The sequence below is a fragment of the Macrosteles quadrilineatus genome, unplaced genomic scaffold, assembly GCF_028750875.1.
Source record: "Macrosteles quadrilineatus isolate MER2022 unplaced genomic scaffold, UCM_ALF_1.0 Scaffold_1__1_contigs__length_201487025, whole genome shotgun sequence".
NCBI lineage: Eukaryota > Metazoa > Arthropoda > Insecta > Hemiptera > Cicadellidae > Macrosteles > Macrosteles quadrilineatus.
Window position 1 is genome coordinate 161721539 of NW_026542594.1, and position 21381 is coordinate 161742919.

At 36.1% G+C, this 21381-nt stretch overlaps 2 protein-coding genes across 2 annotated transcripts; both read right to left on the bottom strand.

Moving 5' to 3' along the window:
* Nucleotides 1-1408: 1408 nt before the first annotated feature.
* LOC128988644 (pro-corazonin-like) lies at nt 1409-19166 on the bottom strand. The gene is made up of 3 exons (XM_054410131.1): nt 19140-19166; nt 1739-1934; nt 1409-1558 (listed from the first exon to the last, which is right to left on the bottom strand). The coding sequence occupies exons 2-3, from the start codon at nt 1931-1933 to the stop codon at nt 1466-1468; spliced, it is 288 nt and encodes a 95-aa protein (XP_054266106.1). The 5' UTR covers nt 1934; nt 19140-19166; the 3' UTR covers nt 1409-1465.
* LOC129002107 (uncharacterized) lies at nt 3847-20644 on the bottom strand. Its single transcript, XM_054429679.1, has 3 exons — nt 20605-20644; nt 19700-19763; nt 3847-9031 (listed from the first exon to the last, which is right to left on the bottom strand). The coding sequence occupies exons 1-3, from the start codon at nt 20642-20644 to the stop codon at nt 3847-3849; spliced, it is 5289 nt and encodes a 1762-aa protein (XP_054285654.1).
* Nucleotides 20645-21381: the final 737 nt, after the last annotated feature.

A 21381-nucleotide genomic window follows, 5' to 3' on the forward strand; every position in this document is an offset into this window, starting at 1 on the left:
TATATAAAATCCAATGTATGTTTGTTTGTTTGCCTGTTCGTCCTTTATGGTCTCCGAAACCGCTCGACAGATTGTAATGAAACTTCCACGCATTATTAAGCATTATTCAAGGATGGTTTGTGTGAGGTTTGGTGCAGATCCGTCAAAAGGACTCCGCCCCAGTGGCTCTGGAGTTTTCCATGTTAACCTTGTGACTCTTGTGAGTACTCAAATTTAAATGGAATTAAGAATCTTAACAGCTGATTCAACTAAACAATTAAATTTGATTCTGTGATGTTCAATAGCATTAAAAAGTTAATAGGTTTACCAACAGGGTGCAGCAATATTATTTTTTTTTTATATTTATGACAACAGCTAATTTCTAACCAAAATGTGAGTGAACGTAGCGAACGAACTTCAACCTGGAGGCGAGCTAGCGTAGCGAACGAGCTCTAATCTAAAGGGGAGTGAGCGTAGCGAACAAACTTCAACCAGGATGTGATTGAGCCATGCAAACGAGCTCATCTTGAAAATGAACGAGCATTTGACATAAAACCACATTAGGACAGGACGACGTCTGTCGGGTCAGCTAGTATTAAATATAAACAAATCGCAACCAAATAAGTGAAGCTATTTACTGGCAACTGTCATATTGTTACTTGTGCACATTATCGCTCATGGAGCTCTAAAACAACGGCCTCTTTCAAAGGACATTTTCTATTTTCGAAGGTAAGCTAAAATATTGCAAAGAGAAAACAAAAAAGTAAAAAAAGTATAAATTATATCTAATATTAAGTACTTAGGTAGGACAAGAAAATTTCCGAACGGAATTCGTTTAAAATTTTCTTTGTTATTAGGCCTAGGTAAATTATTTTTTCCAACACGTATTAAAAGTAATTTATATAGTAGTTTTTGTGCGGGGATAGTCACTCAGACATTTATTAACGTACAATACTTTTACTGTAAGTTTGATTCTATGTCAAACTTTAATTTACGAAATTTATCACATCCAAATTTCGTGTTGACCTATCCCTACAATGAGTTGGCACAAATATCACTTACAATTAAAAATGTAAATAAATGGGGACTCAAACCGAACCAGGCGCACAACGTCCCATAAGAATTGGCAGAATATGAAAACAAAGCACACCAGCACATGTTAAAAATATTAACACCTCTTAAATTTTAACATGGAGGTGAACATCACTCGCAGGACGTAGACCATGTTAAAATAACCAAATTACTAAGAATAACTATTAGGCCTACAAAAAATAATATTTAAGTGAGTTTCCATACAAAATATCAAACATTGAACAAATAAATTCGACAAAGCAGCTATCTTCCTATCTGTGAAACCTATACAGGCAGGGATGATAACAGTAGACAATAATAAATAAGTCAAAGGAAAATAATAACCTTCAATTTAAAACTTTTCACAGAAAAATATTTTTATTTAAAAACAACAAATTGAACTAATTTGGCAATGTTAGTTGTTGTCAACATCCATGAGTGGTGGTGGGGGTGGCATATGGTGTGCTTCGTAGTCAGGAGAAGACTGCCAGTCACACGGCCAGTATAACTGAAACATAACACTACTTAACTATACATTCATGAAGGGTGGAAGATGCGTATTTTGTGGTACATTTGATCCTTAAACTAGTTTCACACGATGATTAAAATGTATTATTTTATTTTTCATTTATCTGGGGGAAAGACCTCATGGCATGTCGTACAAAAGACAATAAAAGACATTTCGTACCTGTGGTGTGTTCTTGCCCTCAAGGATGATGCGCAACTTCTGCAGTTGGCATGCGGCCTCGTGGGGCGAAGGCGGGAGTCCGGAGCGTTTCTTGCCGTTGGTCCAGCCATGGGAGTACTGGAACGTCTGGGCCAGGACGACGCCCGCTAGGCAGCACAGGACCAGCAACGTAGACGTGGGATGTCGGGACACCATCCTAGCACAGAGATAAACTGTAATACTACACAGGCCGCTATACGGGGTAATGTGGACATAACATTGGTTGGCGCTGCAATACAAGATCGTAGTTATTATGTCATTAAATAAACCAAAGCACTCTAGCTCTTAAAATTGGAAGGTTACGCACTTCAGGATAGACTTAAAAAATCGACGTACAATTTTTTAAATTTAATGTAATGTTTGTCTCCGCAAAAATTGAATTCGGCTTAGGCCTACTAATTACGTGAGGGAAAACTGTCAACAAAGCTTTTCATTTTAAGTTCATACAAATTCATACTGTAGTCCTAGGGTCAGTGCTGGCTGGTATATTGCACTAACCTTTAGCCGCTTGAAACACTATGCTTGCCTAATTGTGCATTAGACCTTGCCTGTTAGTTTATGTTCTCATTGGTGATTCACGGGAGTTTGAAGACCTCTTGTTTTAAGGGCGGTCCCAGGGGTGGGGGGTCATGGTGGTGGTGACTCCCCCCAAATAATTTTCCAAATAATATATATATATGTATATAGGCTAGTTTTATACAAATATATAAATATATATATATATAAATTATTATACCAGGGGAACTTAAATAATTAATTGTTATTGCAAATCGTTCGACCAAATTCATTGTAGTCTTTAAAAACTCCAACCTAAAACTGGGGATCGTTCGAGTTAGACTAGTATTATTTTACGTTGTGAAAAGTAAATAACAATTAAAGTTCCCATGGTATAAATAATATTTGGGGGGGTCACGACCCCTTGACGCCCCCCTGGTACCGCCCTTGCGAACAAAAAATACTTTGTTTAACATTTTATTTCACCTTGGTTACAACAAAACATAGCAGAAATAGATAACTTTTGAACAAAAAACCATAAATATACCTAGCAACAAAATTCATATTTGAAATTAACTTGAAACAAGTTACAAGCTCTCTGTATCGTGAGTAATATAATAAGAAATTGAAGAGTAAACCTGTAAATTAGAAACATGTAGATAAGTTTTGTCATATCCTTAGCTTTACATGAATTAATAATGAGAACTTGTAGATTATTTTGGGCATGATTAAAAGTATATAATCGAATTTCTAGCTTAGCTTTGTTAAACTCATCCCATTTCTATGTTAGTAGTTTGGCTAGCCATAAGTTTGATTTCAAATGTGTTTTTTCTGATTGAGATAGGAAATCCTAAATTAAGTTATTTAAGTTGAAATGGAATATTAAAAAATGTACAAAACGTCAAATGATTCATAAGGAAAAACGATTACCTTGGTCCATTTTAGGTTTATTATTAAACACTGTTGGTTCTTTCATGACTTCTTACTTCCAAGCTCTAAAAATCACTAAACTTGCAAAAATGAACACGTTTCAAAATTACACGAAGGAATATTTAGTACTGCATTTCATCAACACTCCAATTTGAAAACTACTATATATAAGTAAGTTTTGAAGATTTCTTTTATTAATTTAAATAAAAAATATTGAGATTGAAATTGTTTCTACACAGTTAGTTATTGATAGCTACAAAATTTTGATTTATTTTGGAAACCATATGTTTTATTTGTTATTTGTTTACATGAAATTAAATAAGAATTTTATTTTATTACTAGCTGTGAGTACCCGTTCTTCGTACGGGTTTATTCAAGAATAAGGTTACAAACTTTTTGTAATAACAATGATTAATTTATTTTAACATAATTTAGTACATAAAAATACATTAAAAAACTTAAATCTTAAAAAATATTCGAAAGTTTTAAATAACAAAGTTGGCAAAGATAGCAGAGTTGAAGCGCTTAACATTTGTCACAGCGAAATTACAATATCAAAATTTCAAAAACAACAAATGACATACATTGAAAATAAATATTAAATAGTGAAGAAAAACAAAAAACACAAAAAATTAAAAGGTTGCCTAACTTAATGCCTCTTCATATACTATATTAGTGGTTCGACCGCCTGGGGCATGTATGTAAAGGTTGGTTGGCGATCGCACTCGGCTGCACGCCACGTACAGCTGTCCGTGTGAAAAACATTGCGCGTCACCTAGTTCAATCCCTGCTGTTGACAGTGTCTGACCTTGCGATTTGTTGATCGTCATGGAAAAACATGGATTTAAGGGAAATTGCAGGCGCTTAAACTCAAAGGGATAGTTGCTTGGGATGAGGGGGATCCGGGGGACAAACACCACTTCTCCCGCACCACAGCCTGTTAGAATTTCGGCTTCTATGACATTTCGCTGGAGACTTCGAATTCGAAGCCGAGTCCCATTGCATAATTTAGGAGGGTTTAAATTTCTTAGAAGCATAACGGGAATACCAATTTTAAGATTAAGTTCGTGGGCGGGTAGTCCAGGTGCTGTCACCGAGTCAAGAAACTCTGCCGGGTAGTGCACTGCGTCATCATTTCTTAGAACTGTGTTCACCGACAAATATGTCTTGTCCTCGCTTAGGAATAGGGACATCACTTTCTTATTTATCTTTGTTGAAACTTCATTTTTTGGAGTGAGAATAGCCCTATTGCATAACCAGGCACTGCTCTTGTTTGGGAGGTCTTCAATTCCTGGATAGACTTTCTCGATGAGTTCATCTTGGGTTTGAACAATAACACCAAGAGAAGGTGGTATATCGATAGTTCCATCAACGTTACCCAGCTTTCCATCTCCCAACTTTAACAGAACATTGGAGAATTCTTCCACCTCATTTCCAATATTGGCCCGCATGTTCTTTGTTAACGCCAGTTTGTTCATTATTGGCCATAGGGTAGATCTTTTCATAGAGGCGTTAATTTCATCCGCCCTTGTGCCTCTCACTACAACTGGCAGAGTTTGGCGGAAGTCACCAGAGAACAATACCGTCACTCCACCCATGATCTTATTACTGTTCCTCATATCTTTGAGTGTTCTGTCGAGGGCCTCGATTGTCAGTTTATTGGACATCGTACACTCGTCCCAGACTATTAAGGAGGCTGCTTGTAGAACTCGTGCCATGGGAGCGCTCTTCGATATAGAACAAATCGGGATGTCCATATGCTCTACATTTATTGGGATTTTGAACATGGAATGGGCAGTTCTTCCACCTGGCAGAAGGGTTGCTGCAATGCCAGAAGAGGCCACAGCAAGAGCAATCTTACTGTTTGATCTAACCTTTGCGAGAATCAGCTTTATGAGGTAGGTCTTTCCAGTACCTCCAGGAGCATCAAGAAAAAACATCTTGTTTCTTTGTCCATTTATGCTCGTCAAAACTTGCTCATACACTTGGCGCTGCTCCTCGTTGAGAGTTGGCGTACACTGTTCAATAAACCTAATGAGTTCGGGATGGTCGTAACTTGTCTCTCTGATATAATCATGGTTTAACTGATTGACATCTATGGCTGGTACTGGTAAGTTGTAGCTTTCGAGCCCAAGTCCTCCCATGCGAGTGATTGTCTCTTGAATGCTTGCTAGGCACTGGTCATATATGATAGGATTGTTTTCAAAGGTGGTGTTAATGTCGACTTGATGTGCAGATCTCAAAAAGTCCTCTGAGAGGGAATCTCTGAATCTGATCCAGAGCTCAAGAGGGTTGCTCACATTGCAAAATACTAATAAGACACTGAAGAGATCCCTCAACTTGGTGGGACTGTCAGAAACAGCAGCTTCTGCAAGAGTGCCCTCCCAGCACGCATCATCCTCTAGTAAACCAAGGGCACGGCATGCGGATTGGAAATTTGGATGGAGCACACCATCAACAGTCTTGAGATCCTCAAAAGATGTTGGACCTCGAACAGTGTGTAGGAGGAGTCGGAGATGGTAACGCTCACTGCAGCTTGGATGGACAGTGTACACCCTACCGATGCACGGATCTTGTCTCACGTCAGGATGTCCTGGTACTGGTTGTCCTCTCCGCCTCCTGGACCAACCTCTTTGTTTAGAGTATGTGTAATAATAGGGCAACTCGTTGTAGAGGAGGGTTCTTGAAAAGGCGTCCGTCTGGCAGAGATTGAAGAAGGCCAAAAGAGTTGTACTTTGGTCCATTCTTTCCCGAACATTGCCTGGCTGGAAATATACTCTTTGCTCATTTGGAAGGTGGACCTCTAAATGCAACACAGCGGTAAACCTCTCATGTATAGGAAATGATAAAATTCTCCATACCGCCTCAGATGTGCATATATACCGACCACTTTGGTACATTTTAATTTCGTCTGTGTCATTACTTACTGCAAATGTGGCCTGGTCACTGCCCTTGTTTATGTACTTGCAGATGTACTTTATAGATTTTACACTGCTACAGTACTCAACGTTAACATGTGTTAGAAATGTTCGGGACAATACAGGCGAGTAAGGTACTACCCATCGGTTGTCCATAGGGATTTCATCGTTACCTACTCTGATTAGGACATGATGGCCTCCATCATCTGGGGAGCGCCTTCTGTATGTTGGGTATCCATTGTCTCCTGTTGCCGTTTCATTGACAAATGGTCTAGGGTATCTTTTGCTACAGTGACCATCCTTCATACAGGGAAGCTTGCGCTGTCGCACATTAAAAGCTCCGCATGGTCCGTGCAGCATGTGAGTCTTGACTATATCTGCAAGTTCAGGATCAGTTTCAGGATTTGGAAGCTCTGCAGAAATGACTTGATCTATTCTATTTGGAGGAATGGATTCTTCAAGCCAAATCAGGATATGAGCGTGTGGAAGACCACGTTTCTGCCATTCAACAGAGTACATGTAGCAGCGAACTGAGCCATAAATCTGGCCTTTCATAAGAACAGCAATCATACAGTTAAGCTTCAAATGAAAAACTCGTGATACCACATCATACCGGTCGTGAGCAGACTGCCTTTCTCCAATTACACTCGTGATTTCTATCCATTTTGGATTTGTTGTCATTGTTATGAAAAGTTCTGGACGACCAAACTTCCGAACATAGCAAAAGGCGTCCTGTGTGCGAGAATGCATATATCTAGGACCTCCAGTGAAGGTGGCAGGTAAAATTATCTTTTGCCCCATTTCTTCTACGTTGTCGTCTCGTCTTAAAGCGTCTTGAAGGTGTATGTAATTCTCTGCTCTCAGTTCCTTTTGGTGCGTACGAAGATACAGCAGCCTTTCACTCTCAACTTTAGCGTACATGTCCACCAAGTACTGGTTCAAAAGCTGTTTGAATTTATGAATGTGATTTGCTTCACCTTCTCTAACCATAATGCGATAGGCGTAAAACTCTCGTGAGCTAGTTTTCTTTGTGGTTGGTTGTTTAGTAACCGGGTTTACATGATATAAATTGAAACTATATCCATCTTCGCCTCTACAAAACATAAGGGGATATTGTAGGGCATCATAAGATCGGTGGGTTTCATATATTCGTTTCAAACCCTGTTCTCTTGAATTTAAAATGATGTCTCGATGGTCACTTGGATCCCCAATCATCAAAATAGCAACCTCATTGACTGTTGGTTCATTGTATCTACCTGGGTGGTCCCCTGCAGGGCGTCTGTCGGCTCTAATAACAATTTTGAAATCAGGTGAATCTACAGGAAATGTTTCTAAAGTAGTTTTGAAGCTGAGCAAGTAGGCGTTATTATTCTGAAGCATGTTTTGCAAAGCGGCCAACATGTCATGATCAAGGTCTTGAAATAAACTTTGCCTTCTTTGAAGCTGGACTTGGTCATCCCCAACAAAGTAAATCTGAAGGTAAGACGGCGGAAGTCCAGGGGGTGGCAAAAGAGAGCCGATCAAATGGTACACTTGTCCTTGAACCTTAAATGTAGGCATATATGGTCCTTCACGGATTTCATTACCTCCAAAAGAAGTCATTTGGAACGCACTATTGTAGGCCCTGATATGTCTAAGAAAATTTCGCGATTGAGGTGATTCGTCCGATATCCATGTACGTAGCGGCTCAGGTGCTTCCAAAATAGACGGTATGGACACTTTACCAGAAGCACAACATATTCCACGTGGTTCCTTTGACCAACTCAAAGCGTGACAAAACCTACAAACTTTATCAAAATCTCCAATATTGGCAGCTTCACTGTAACGTGTAAAAGGATCATATTGGAATCCACTGTTGTGTGTGTCTCGCCATTCTGTTAAATTTCTTTCGACATGCCGAGTTCTTTCCCGCGCGATCCTAGTTTGTCTTTCTGCGTCGCTCTCAACGACTCTGTTCACCCTATGTCTTTCAGAATCAGCGGCAACACGGGCATTTCTGTCAGCAATGTCCTGGCTTGCTCGAAGTTCCTCCACTCGGGTCGCCTCGTCATGCAAAAGTAGAGTTTGCTCTTCAACAGTGCGACGGTACCTATCATTGTCGATTATATGTCTAGCTTCCCGCTCTTCAGGAGTTTCATTATTCCTACGTTGGTTTTGCCGAACTCTATCTCGTTCTTGCCTACTTTCTCTCTCTTCTCTTGTTTCATTTTCCCTCCTGCGAACGTGTAGGATTCGGTCACTGTTTCGACGTGCTCCTCCCTCCTCCACTGTCTCGTTTTCCCTCCTTTGAACATGTAGTATTCGGTCACTCTCCCGACGTGCTTCTTGCTCCTCCTCTGTTTCGTTTTCCCTTCTCTGGACGTGTAATATTCGGTCATTGTTCCGACGTGCTTCTTGCTCCTCCTCTGTTTCGTTTTCCCTCTTCCGTACGTGTCGTATTCGGTCACTGTTCCGACGTGCTTCTCGCTCCTCATCTGTCTCGTTTTCCCTCCTCTGAACATGTAGTTTTCGGTCACTCTCCCGACGTGCTTCTTGCTCCTCCTCTGTTTCATTTTCCCTCTTCCTTACTTGTATTATTCGGTCACTGTTCCGACGTGCTTCTCGCTTCTCATCTGTCTCGTTTTCCCTCCTCTGAACATGTAGTATTCGGTCACTCTCCCGACGTGCTTCTTGCTCCTCCTCTGTTTCGTTTTCCCTCCCCCGAACGTGTAGTATTCGGTCACTGTTCCGACGTGCTTCTCGCTCAACCTCTGTCTCGTTTCCCCTCTTCTGAACTTGCTGTATTCGGTTGCTGCACCGACGTGCATCTCGCTCCTCTTCTGTCTCATTTTCTTTTCTCTGGACGTGCCGTATTCGGTCCCTGTTCCGTCGAGCTTCTCGCTCCTCTTCCGTCTCATTTTGTATTCTTTGGCTAAATCATAAACGTTCAGTGTCTCGCCTGCTTTCACGTTCTTTTTCATTCTGCTGAGACCTAAATAGGGCGACACGCTCTCGACTGGTTGAAGGTCGTGCATAATCTTCAACCACAACGGAACTTAAAATTGTCGACTCATTATTGCTATGTACACCATCATCAGAGTCCGAATCATCATAATCAACTGATTCCGTGGATACACACAATTTTTGTCTCTTGGCATTATTTGTTTTTCTACCCAAATTGCTTTTTCTCTTGCGAGGCATACTCTTCAGGACATATTTATTTAGAAACAATAGAAAATATTTCAACAAATAATGTATTAAAGATTAACTTGTAACCTCTCAACTAAAGCAACAAAAATATTGTCCATATGTTTAGTTGTAAACAAATTTAATTTGTGTTTGACACTATGTCAACGAATATCTCTACTGTACAGTATGAAACATCTGATTGATGCAAATTCATATGGGAATATGAACTTTTTTAAAAACATTACCTCAAAAAAAAATAAATTAAAAGAAGAGTAGATTTTCTTTTATTTATAAACGTGAAATAATTTAGGACATTATTAACTATTATAACTTTTATTTTGGTGTAAAGAGTAATGAACAATAATAAACTGGTCAAGTTTGTTTGCTGGTTAGTAGCGCACAGATATTAAAGAATAACAATCAGCTGATCGTAATTTTGTTATCTAAAATGTTTAACTTTTATATTGAATACTTTGTATTGAATCTGTAATTTGAATTAAATTTACTTCTAACCAATTAATGTATTATTATTTTAATTATTTGTACGGTAATGGATGAAATGTACAAAACCCATTGTTATAATTAGCAGAACTGGTGTTCAGTTATATAATATAGTATACATTTCGTATGGTTTTTAAGTTGTGTGAATCGATAAGGCTATGGTTAACCTTGAGTTCAAATAGGCTAACGTTTTCTAATCACAGCTGTATGCCAATGTCAAAATTAAGATTGTATTTCAATTAAAACCATGTGCATATGATTAGTTGTAAACAAAGCAACATTCTTCCAGAAATTCCACGTCAAAAATCGACAAAAACTTGATTTTCAAGGGTTTACTGTTAAATATCTAACTGTCTCATATTCGATGAAATACGTCTAAAACCATCTCATATATGTATAGTATTTGGAAAATAAGTTTCAGGCGGGACAGTGCTATAGTTATTGAGGAGTAGTTGTAATAAAGTGCGTATTTTAGCGTTACCAAGAGAATGACAGATAGACAGACAGACAGACAGACAGACAGACAGACAGAAATTGAGATAAGGTTTGATTCGGTTTCTCTGACCTATGAAATGTAAAAATAACCAAAAAGTTCATTATTCTAAGCAATGTACAGACAAAACTCTAATTTTATTTATATAGACTAGCTGACCCGGCGAACTTCGTATCGCCTAAGTTATAGGTTTCCCCTAAGACAGACCGACCCGGCAGACGTTGTCTTGCCTTTGACTATTTATAATTTAAGTACCGTTACGTTTAATTTTCAAGTAGATCTCGTTCGCATCGCTCAATCACGTCCTGGTTGAAGTTCGTTCGCTACGCTCACTCACCTTTGGGTTGGAGCTCGTTCGCTACGCTCACTCACATTTAGGTTGGAGCTCGTTCGCTGCGCTCACTTGCCTTCCGGTTAGCTCGTTCGCTACGCTAACTCGCCTCCAGGTTGAAGTTCGTTCGCTACGCTCAATCACCTTTGGGTTGGAGCTCGTTCGCTACGCTCACTCACCTTTAGGTTGGAGCTCGTTCGCTGCGCTCACTTGCCTTCAGGTTAGCTCGTTCGCTACGCTAACTCGCCTCTAGGTTGAAGTTCGTTCGCTACGCTCACTCACCTTTTGGTTGCAAATTAGCTGTTGTCATAAATGTAAAAGAAATAATAGTGCTGCACCCTGTTGGTAATCCTTGTAACTTTAATGCTATTGAACATCATAGAACAGAACCAACTTGTTTAATTGAAACAGCTGTTAAGATTCATTAATTCCATTTCTCATAAGGTTAACATGGGAAACTCCAGAGCCACTGGGGCGGAGCCCTTTTAAGAATTTCGAAACGGGAAATAGTTTACGTCCGATTCGCATACCTACAGAATTTACACACCAAATTTCATAACGATCGGTGAAGTCGTTCCGGAGGAGTTTGCAGACAAACACTGTGACACGAGAATTTTATATATTAGATTTTATTTGATTTTATTTTGAGTAAGAGTTAATAAATAGAGATCGATGATGCAGAAATGGAAAACTGGGTTTTCATAAAAGCGTTTAAAAAGCAACCTTCAGTATCCAATTGTCAATTATTTTAAACTGAGATCCGTTGAAAAATGTTTTGCTAATAAAAACCAAATTTTAAACTTATTTAATACTGATTAATATATTTCCAAAATGAAAATTATGTTGAATTAAATTTACACAATGTTACAAGTTTTTAATACTTTATAACTAGTTTTTAAGTAGCTCAGTGACTCTGATGAAAGAAAACAGCAATAAGACCCAGGTAAGTCTGTTTAATTATTTATAGGCCAATTTTATGGTGAAAAATTGTTAGTAGGTACCTATTATTACTTAATTGTTTCAAGCTAATAACATAAAATAACAATTTTAAGAATCATTTACTAGCTGTTGAAGCGTAAATGTTAATTTTATATTGATTAGGATGGACTTCATGTTTTGTATATGCTTAAACTTTTTTTCAATAAGCAATAACAAAATTTAAAGAGACAATCATTGACAAATAAACAATAAATAAACAAAATATTACCAGTAAATGTTGGTCATGAGGTTTAACCTCACAAGATAATGGTAGTCAGAATTTAAATAACTGCAAACACAGGATCACTAACTTCAAACTATTTGGGTTTAAATATGCACATAGGTGGTGTCCCCATCTCAATAACTGATAATACTAGATTACACGTATCAAGATGTATTCAAATTACACAGGGATATATTTGATGGAGCATGTTGTCAAATTGGAATCTAGAGTCTCTATTTTCAGAAAATATTTTTAAATCTTATATTTTATCTAAGATAAAAAAAAATAATTTAGTATACAATACTACTGCGTTTGGTTGTTCAATGGCACGAAATCCTTTAAAGAAGCAGTAAAAAGAGGGATCATGTAAACAACAATATTTCTCACACATCAGTTCCGGTACGTCAAATATTATAAAGCAACCTACTGTACTTAACTCATGTACAATTTAAAACGTGTTTTCATTGAAACTGTATCCTTTTCACAACAACTTTACCTCAGCAAGTATTTAGCTTATGCAAGTGGCAGAAATTATTTTACAAAATTCCTTATTTATAAGGAAAATATTTAAAAAATCTTTCTAACTCCATAACCAAACTCGTAAGGTACTTTTATTGACATAATACTTTGAAATAAAATAAGTACCTAGTGTTATGTTATTGAAAACAATTCTTTTATGTTTCTTTTTATCTTGTGTTTCAGATTGTTTGGGATTAAACTTACACCTACAACTTGCAGCCATGTTAGCTACCTTTTAGCAACTGTTCAACAATCTTCGAAAGCTTCTCAACACACACACACAAACTACACCAGGGTGGTCCAAAGGACATTTTGCCGGTTTCCTCTTAGAGTCTTTTATAGGACTCGTTGGAGACCTGTGACGTGTCGGTCCTTCCCCATGCGGTTACTTCTTCTGACATAGCCTAGACGTTTTCAATGCAATCATCTCATATCCCTGAAAACTTCTGACCTAGTTACTCTATGAATATTCTCTGATTTTCTTCACATATTATTTTGTGAATCGCTTGTCTTGACCCGTAGTGTTCAGACCACCTTGCAACCTCCCTGTATCCCTCCCTGTGACATCTGTCACCGTGACAAACAGTTGGGTGAAGGAGTTACCCGCTTACGAGCCTGGTCAACATACTTCGAGACCCATTACACCTCAGAATAGTAGTTTGTTCACTCCTCGTGGGTGGACCAGAAATGTTCTAGGTGTCAGACGAGGCGACTCACACAGTTCACACTCCGCTTCAACAAAGTATTTATTTCTACATTGCTGCAGATTCATAAAGACCTTATCACTCTGAATTGAGTCAGAAGAATGAAAAGAAATTTGGACAACCCTTCAACAGGTAGCTTTCCATTTTTATTTTGGTAGCGTTGGTGTTTAAGAAATGTTATATTTCAAGGCAAAAATATAAATGGTAAAAGTTAAAAACATTGCAGATAATCAATCAGTAAAAACCTATGAAATGTCATTCTAGATCTCACAGTAGTGTAATTGAAAATACAGCCATCAATAGTAAATGGGTGAAACGAAAAGCAATGTTCTTTCTCGAGAAATAAATACTCATTTATTGCGTTCCTAAAGACAAGTAAAATTGAACTTGACTACCATACAATGACAGCTCTAAAACTAATTGATCAAACATATTCCTCACTTAAACGTGTTTTTTTCTTCTAGACAAGCAACAAGAATCATCTTCCAACTCCCTTGCAACTTCTGAGCGAACTGTCAGAGAACAACTCATCCAGTTCATCTCCATAAGATTCCAAATTAAATCAGGTAAATAGTCTACACAAAAATACCTTAGTTTGGTAATGTCAGTCTCTATTTCATTCTGTGGCAATGGGTAAGTAGCAACATTTCTAATATTTAGTTAACCAGCATAAAAACTTGTAACATTGTGATTCATCTTAAAGAATATATTTTTATGATATAAATAATCCTATTAGTCAAAGGTGCTGAGTTAAAACTAAAAAGATTTTAGTTTGTTAATTGTACTGGAGAAGGGAAGTATGAACGCAGCTTGAGGGGATAAGATAACGGACGTACCTACTGTACTGACCACCTGCAGTCAGGACTTAAACTCCGTCGGGTTATAGCGGCGTCTGTTACTGATCAATTCCAAAGTCTCAATAATGCAAAAAATTCACATTATCCAAGTTTTTTTTTAACTGCTTGAACCTTGAAATAAACTGTGAAGCTTGTACACATTAACCTAGGCCAATCTAATGTTGTATGTATGTCTCAAAATAGCTTTAAACGCTCATTTAAGGATGTCATTTTCAAATTTTTCGGGGGTATACCCAGACCACCCTCTTTTGCTGGGGGTATGGAATACCCCCCAGGCCATCCCGGTGACCCCCTCCCCCCAGAATATAGATCTAGGACCGCCGTTGTCTGGTTTAAACTTATGAAGTCAATTGCCTCTTCTGGCCCATCAACTGCTGAGTGGACTGATCATCATCAGTGCTGTTCAACATACGATGGAACTGTGACACTATATGAAGTGCATACCTTTCATACGGAATAGATAACTCAGAGCGTTTAGATTTGTCATAGGCGAACGTTTTACGATGTACTATAGTTAATTTCGTTGATGCAAGGTTGCACAGAATATTTTGAAAATTATTGCCTCGTTAACAAGTATAACGACAAAGTTCCAATACTTATTGCTTACTAACAGATTATTGTCAATTTTCAATGTTTATTTAGTTGACCTGAGTTCGACAATCTGTCACTTTGGATTGAAATTAAACGTGTAGGCCTACATCATAAAACATGATTTAAAAATACAATACACAAGTTCGGTGAAACATATTATACGGTTGAAAAATCCTCATGAATTACATTGCTAAACCAATAATCTTGTGCTTCTCATTCACTCAGTGAGTGTTGATTGGAACAAAGAGCGCGAAGTGTGGCGAGAAGGACTGTTGGTGAACTTGAAGGTAGCCAAGCGACGCCAGATAGCGCTATCATCATGTCCCGTAAACTTCACACTTTATTGTTAAGATATAGCTTAAACAGACATTATCACGTCTTCACACCTGACAAACACATTTGATAAAGGTCTATTATTTTTAACAAAGCTGAGATACAACGAACACATTAACAAATTAATTCCGGGGTAACAAAAGGTCCCTGGACGGTTAAATATTTAAACTCTACAAAGATAACTTTGAAAAAAGTTAATGTGCATTAAATTATTTAAATACATTATTCAGTGATAGGATCATCCCTTAAGGAATGAAAGATTGCAACTCATTTGCAAAATATCACGTTTATCATTTACAGAGTGGTTTTACCTTCCCCCTATGTTTTTCTACATTTTATATACAGGATATTCAAAAAAAGGTGGGGACATAATTTACGTCGTGATTTCTTTGGTCAAAATAAAGAGAAAAAATCACCTGTAAAACTTTTTCCAAAATCGCTTTGTTAACTAGATATTCAACATTTTGTATTTTTTACATAAACACTTTTATCTTTGGAAACTTTCAACCTATCTTTATGAAACTTAGTATGTATGTTAAGGTAGCAGAGACCCATGTAAGAAAAGTTATCTTGATTCAACTTAAAATTTCCAAATTGTGACCATTTAAATTATTTAAACTTAAATTGCTTAAATATGACTGATTTTATGAAAAAAATGTCAGTAACACTTTTATTAAACATTTAAGTTCCCTATGCAACGACACCAAATTAAAAATATCGAATAAAATATTACTTAAATACCATGATTTTTAGGTATTGACTAGATTAACCTTATTCTATCCCATTTTGCAATTGAAAATCGTGATATTTCAGCTAATAATAGAAACAAAAGTATTTAATTTATTTTATTTTGCACGCTACAAAACATAATACAAATCCCATTTACATTGTAGCACTATACTAGTTTGTTCAAAAATTGAGAACATGCTATGAGTTCATAAAATTGAATAAAGTGAATCGTTCATAGACTAAGAATAATCAATATTAATTATTAAATAACAACAATAAATAATAGTAATAATAAGTAACAATAAATAAGAGTGACTAAGAATAACACACATAAATAAGATAAATGACCATTTCAAACAAGTTTAAAAGAGTGTGGTAAGATACGTCGAATGTGAAGTATCCAAACTTCTTGAAAAATAAATATCTAAGGAATTTGATTTGTATTTGCTCAATCATGTTGGCAAGATAGGTTTGATGAGGATACCACACAGTTGCTCCAAACTCACGTTTAGGCCTACCAGGGTGCAATATAAAAGTTTGAGGCTGTAAATGTTGGTTATAAAACTTCCCGATCTGAATATGAAGTCAAGAATTCGATACGCTGATCTACAAGACTCGATTACATGATTAGAAAAAGACAACTTGCTATCAATTGTAACACCAAGATCTGTGACACTACTTTGACTACCCAGTAAATTACCATTCATGGAATATTAGAAGTTAACAGCGTTGTGAGTGCGTCTGGTGTAACTGACAACAAAACATTTATCTGAATGGAATTTTAAACCCACATCACTCCAAGCCACTAGTCTATCCAGGTCTTGTTGCAATAGAAGACAATCACTAACGTCGTTTATTTCTCTAAAGATCTTTAGATCATCAGCATAAAGAAGGACTTTACTATTCAACACACTGTTAACGATGTCATTAATGAAGATTGTGAACAATAAAGGGTCAAAGTTCGAACCCTGGGGAACCCCTGAAGATGCAACAAATTCAGAAGATGAACTTCCCTGAAAATGAACAAACTGTTATGTTATGTTCTGTTATGTAAGTAGGTCGAAAAAAAACGCAAACCATTGCAGGAGATGTCAAGATAATTCAGTTTTGATAATAGTAATAGATGGTTGTCTTTGTCAATCGCTTTTTCAAAATCAGTATAAATGACATCAACCTGACCTCCTTTGTCCAAAGAGGAAATACAAAAATCGGAAAAAATCATCAGATTATCTATCTGGAATAATTATCTGTCCTTTGATATTGATATGTTCCACTCAACCCAGTCATTCTCTCAAATTAGTGGAGACAAAGAAAAACAGTTTCCAATTAATTTTATAGATTGATTTATAAATTATAGAAATAATATAGGAGAGAGGGACTTAACCAATTCGTAGTTTTTCGAACCTAAGCCCTCTGTAGAAGGCAACATTAAAAATTAAGTTAAGGAAAATGTTTCCAATTTCTTTTTTTATATAAAAAATTCATGAAAAATAATCATTCTTGATTGCATATACGTGTGAGTGGTACTTACTGAGGCACAGCACCGCTGTATATTGCAGGGGTAGTGGTTGTGTGTAGGGCGGAGATTAGATAGATACTGAAGGCGCACCTCTAACCTCACGCTTTATATACACAATTAACTAACTTACGTGTGTCAAAGCAGCCACACGCTCATGTGATCCGTAACTCTCGGATAACTAACTAAAGGTCCAATAACTCAGTAACTCACGCTGCTTTGAACTCTGTGTCGCTTTGTAAGGCAATAGCCCTGAGGCGGAGCTGAGAACGTAAGAAAGTGACAAGTTTGGAACATTAACCTGTGTCAAGACATGTTAATTTAATGTTAGAGTAAATATGTTTCGACAATTAAGTTAATTTATTTCAACCTAAATTAACAATGTATACGATGAATTGTTTGCCCGTATTTAGAGGTTCTGTAGAAATGCACCAATTTGTACATTGTAAAGCTTGAGGGATAAGGAGAAGCTAACGGATTCGATATATACATAGACATATTTTAATCACGAATAAAGTAGGCCTACAAATACAATGCGCATCTCAATCGTCAAAGAAAGTGCATCTAGTAGATAAGTTTTTTGTATATATAAAATATAGGTACCGCGTGTTTCAAAATGAATAGCCGGGTTTTAACGCTTTATAACTTTTATACTATTAAACTTACCGCTATAAAATACACATAAAATGAAAAAAGCAACTCAAAGAGTTCATGCCTTCCAAAGACACATTATTTAACAAAATGGATTCAGTAGAACTGTAGATTTAATTGTCCAAAGTTAAAAAGTAATTTCCAACTTTTTTCACCACTAGAAATTCGGAGGTTGCTAAAAATAAAAAAGTGTGAAATTTAATGTTTGCTATGTCTATTGTCTAAATTGAAGACGGGGATTAAAAAAAGTAGTTTTGAGGCAATTTTTGGTACCTTTATTGACAATTTTCAAGAAATGCATAGTAGTAAATTTTAATAAATTTTATTATCCTTCGGATTAATACCTTCCACTTTGGTCGATTTTCTTCCCATTTAAAAGTTATTTGGAAACACGTCAAGCAACCTCCGAATTTCTAGTGGTGAAAAAAGTTGGAGATTACTTTTTAACTTTGTGCAATTAAATCTACAGTTCTGCTGGATCGATGGTATTTATGTATGGGCCTATTCACTGATTCGGATTGATTTTATACTACAGTAATGTTATTTTAGATGTTTGATATTATTAGTAATTTATTCAATTTATTGTTTTAGAGGAATGGCTTAGAATATAGATAAATAACTGCTGAATAACAGTTGTAGCTTTCAGTGCAACCACGAAAATAATTTAAAAATACTTAATATATTTTCTTAAAACTTGTACCATAGATGATTACCTAAAACCATAGATGGACTAATATAATTATTTCAGTTCATCTTATTTAGTACTTTTTTTATCCTGCAAAAGTTATTAATGTTGAAAAAAACAAACTATACACTTAAGGTGAATTGTATCTGCCAACTAACCGAATAAGAGGAAGGGGATGACTGTATGAAGTACCAGTGAACCGACAATATCATTTCAACTATCAAAAAGTAGTAGGCCTATGTCAAAAACATTATAAAATGTTATTATAAGGTAATAAAGTAACTGGTTAGGAGAAAAAAAATAAAATTAGGTAGGCCTATATTCATAAATATACGAGCTAAGCAACCAGACCCTTCTACTGATAAAGAAGTTTAATATAAGGCCTGTAAATATTATAAGCCAAAAAGACAAAAGTTATTTAGATTACTATTGTTGGGTCACTAAACCAATCAGTTGTTATAAAACATGCGATCAAAGCCAGGTCGTAATAGATAAATTATTTCATGTTTTAAAAAAAAGTACTACTGTATGAACCATGCCTTAAAAACTTTAGTTAAAATAAATTTGTTTTCCATCCATACCAAAAAAAGTAAATAAGCCCTTTAGTTTTAAATACAAGTCGTATTAACCAGTTTTCTATCTACATACAATCACATCATTGAATAGGCTCTAGTACGAAAAAGATTCCAATTTCTCATGAACCGAAAGATTAATTTCTCACAACACAACCCCAGTCCTACCTGTATATGCGGCGGTCGGAGCGGCGTTCGTCTGAGGACGAGATTTTCTAGAACCGCTTTATATAACCACGAAACTCCTCCCCGACTCACCAATTTACTTAGCGAGGGTTAGAAACAAAGGTTTGTATGTTAACAAGGGTGTTTAACGATCAGTGTGAATCGGGCTGATTAAAACCCGCCTCAAGTGATTGCCCATTCTTTGGCATTATGTACTTTTCTCCGTGTTCATTGTATAAAAATGGGTTTTCAGAAATTTACCCCAAATTAACCCAGATTGACAATTTTTGTCCTCGGATCACAATGTATGTTCAATCAAGTTTATTGTACTGAGACTCATAATTAATAATATTCAAGGGGTAGGCTATTATTTTGTTAATATGAAGATTATGTTTTCTAGGAATAAGACCCCAAAATAAAAACTCTGAAGGAAGAAAAACATTTTCTCAGTCTTACTTACTAGTCCGATACAAACATAGTTTTAAATACAATTTAAAATCTCTTTTGCCACAGCTCAAAAGTTTCAAGACTCAATTTAAATGCTGCATAAACATTAGGTTTACCTTATGGTTTCTAGGTTCTTGAAGTATATGGGATATTCAAGAACCAGGAAACCATAAGGTAAACCTACACAATTTATTGATTGTTCTTGAGATTGGGAGTACTACACTAATTGTAAGAAAATGGTTAACAAGTTGTATATCAATAATCCACAATTAAACAATAAACAATTAACCAGTATAATTCAATCACATTTATAAACATAGTATAAACAATACTGAAATATTATTAGTAAAAATAATTATAAAGTAGGAAGCTTGTTATAGATAAATATCCTCGCCACCATTAAGGAAACATGTATGTAATAAATGTAACCGTGGAGAAAAAAGTAAACTTAATTATTCTGTGTTATTGTCTCGGTACTTTGATTAACAATTTTTTATGTTAATTTATGATGATTAGTACTTTCAAAATATTTTTAAATTATTACTCTATCGCCAAAACTATAGCCCACATTCCAGGATTAACAAGTAAAAAATGCATTACGCTCACGATTATGTGAATTTTCGGAGCAATATAAATTTTAAGACATCTTCAAGTAGGAAAATAGCCCAAGAATCTCTTCATACAAATTCCTAACTGATTTTTATAAGTATATTTTTACAAAATTATAAACAAAAATCTTAAAAATGTAAAGGTTTTAAATGGGATTGCATCAACCAATTTTGAATTAAAAAAAACCAAAATGTATGAGGGCTTATTTGTAACTCCTTGATACTAATTTTAATGAGTGTAGAATTGTATATAAAAGCTGTAATGAAATATTACTGAAACTACATAAAAAATAATGATGCATATTTTTGTTCTCCATAGAGGTGACAAAACGTTCTCCAGCCGCTACGAAGGACTTGAATACTGTACTTGTAAACCGCCTTCAATTTTTCACTCGGCAAAACCAACCCTGTACCCAGATTGCATATCTGCGCCGTCTTGCTCAGCAGTGGCATTAGCATTGACTATGTCAGTCACACGTGAATCAACGCTATCTCTACCAATATGTTAAAACTAGGTCAATGCATTTGTCTGCTTCCAAAATTGAGTGGAACAAGCATATTAATCTAATACTATTCCAAAGTCAATTCTAGATCTGGTTCACGTAAATGGGATGTCTACTTGCAGTATCCAAATTCAATGGTACATCTGGTTCACATAAATGGGATGTCTACTTGTAGTATCCAAAATCAATCGTATCTAACACTACAATTAGGAATGACTTCAAAATTAAATCAGTAAAAGAAGAAATTACAGACCATGGCAAAAAGTACCAAGAAAAATTAGGATCTCATCCGAACAGTCTTTCTGTTAATCTGCTGGTTTTAGTCAGTGTATTACCAGACGAAAAATTGTTGTTCATGTGTTAGACCTAAGCTACAGATATCTTTAAATCTCTAATTGATTGATCAAATGTTTGGAAAGACTTGTTGATGAACAGGTGCTTGCTTCCTGCCATTGTTTTGTTAAATGTTTTACTAATTGTTCTCATATTCTTATGAACAGATTGTAAAATAAATTCTGATAAAAAAAAATTGTTATCTTGCGAATAAATACTGTCATGGGACAGGACTAATCAAACCATAAGGCCTATGTTAAATTTCTAAAAGTTCAAATTCACGTTGTGAAAAGATCTGTAGCTCGATTTGAACCATTTTAGATACCTGAACTTCCCATAGTTGGTTACTATAAC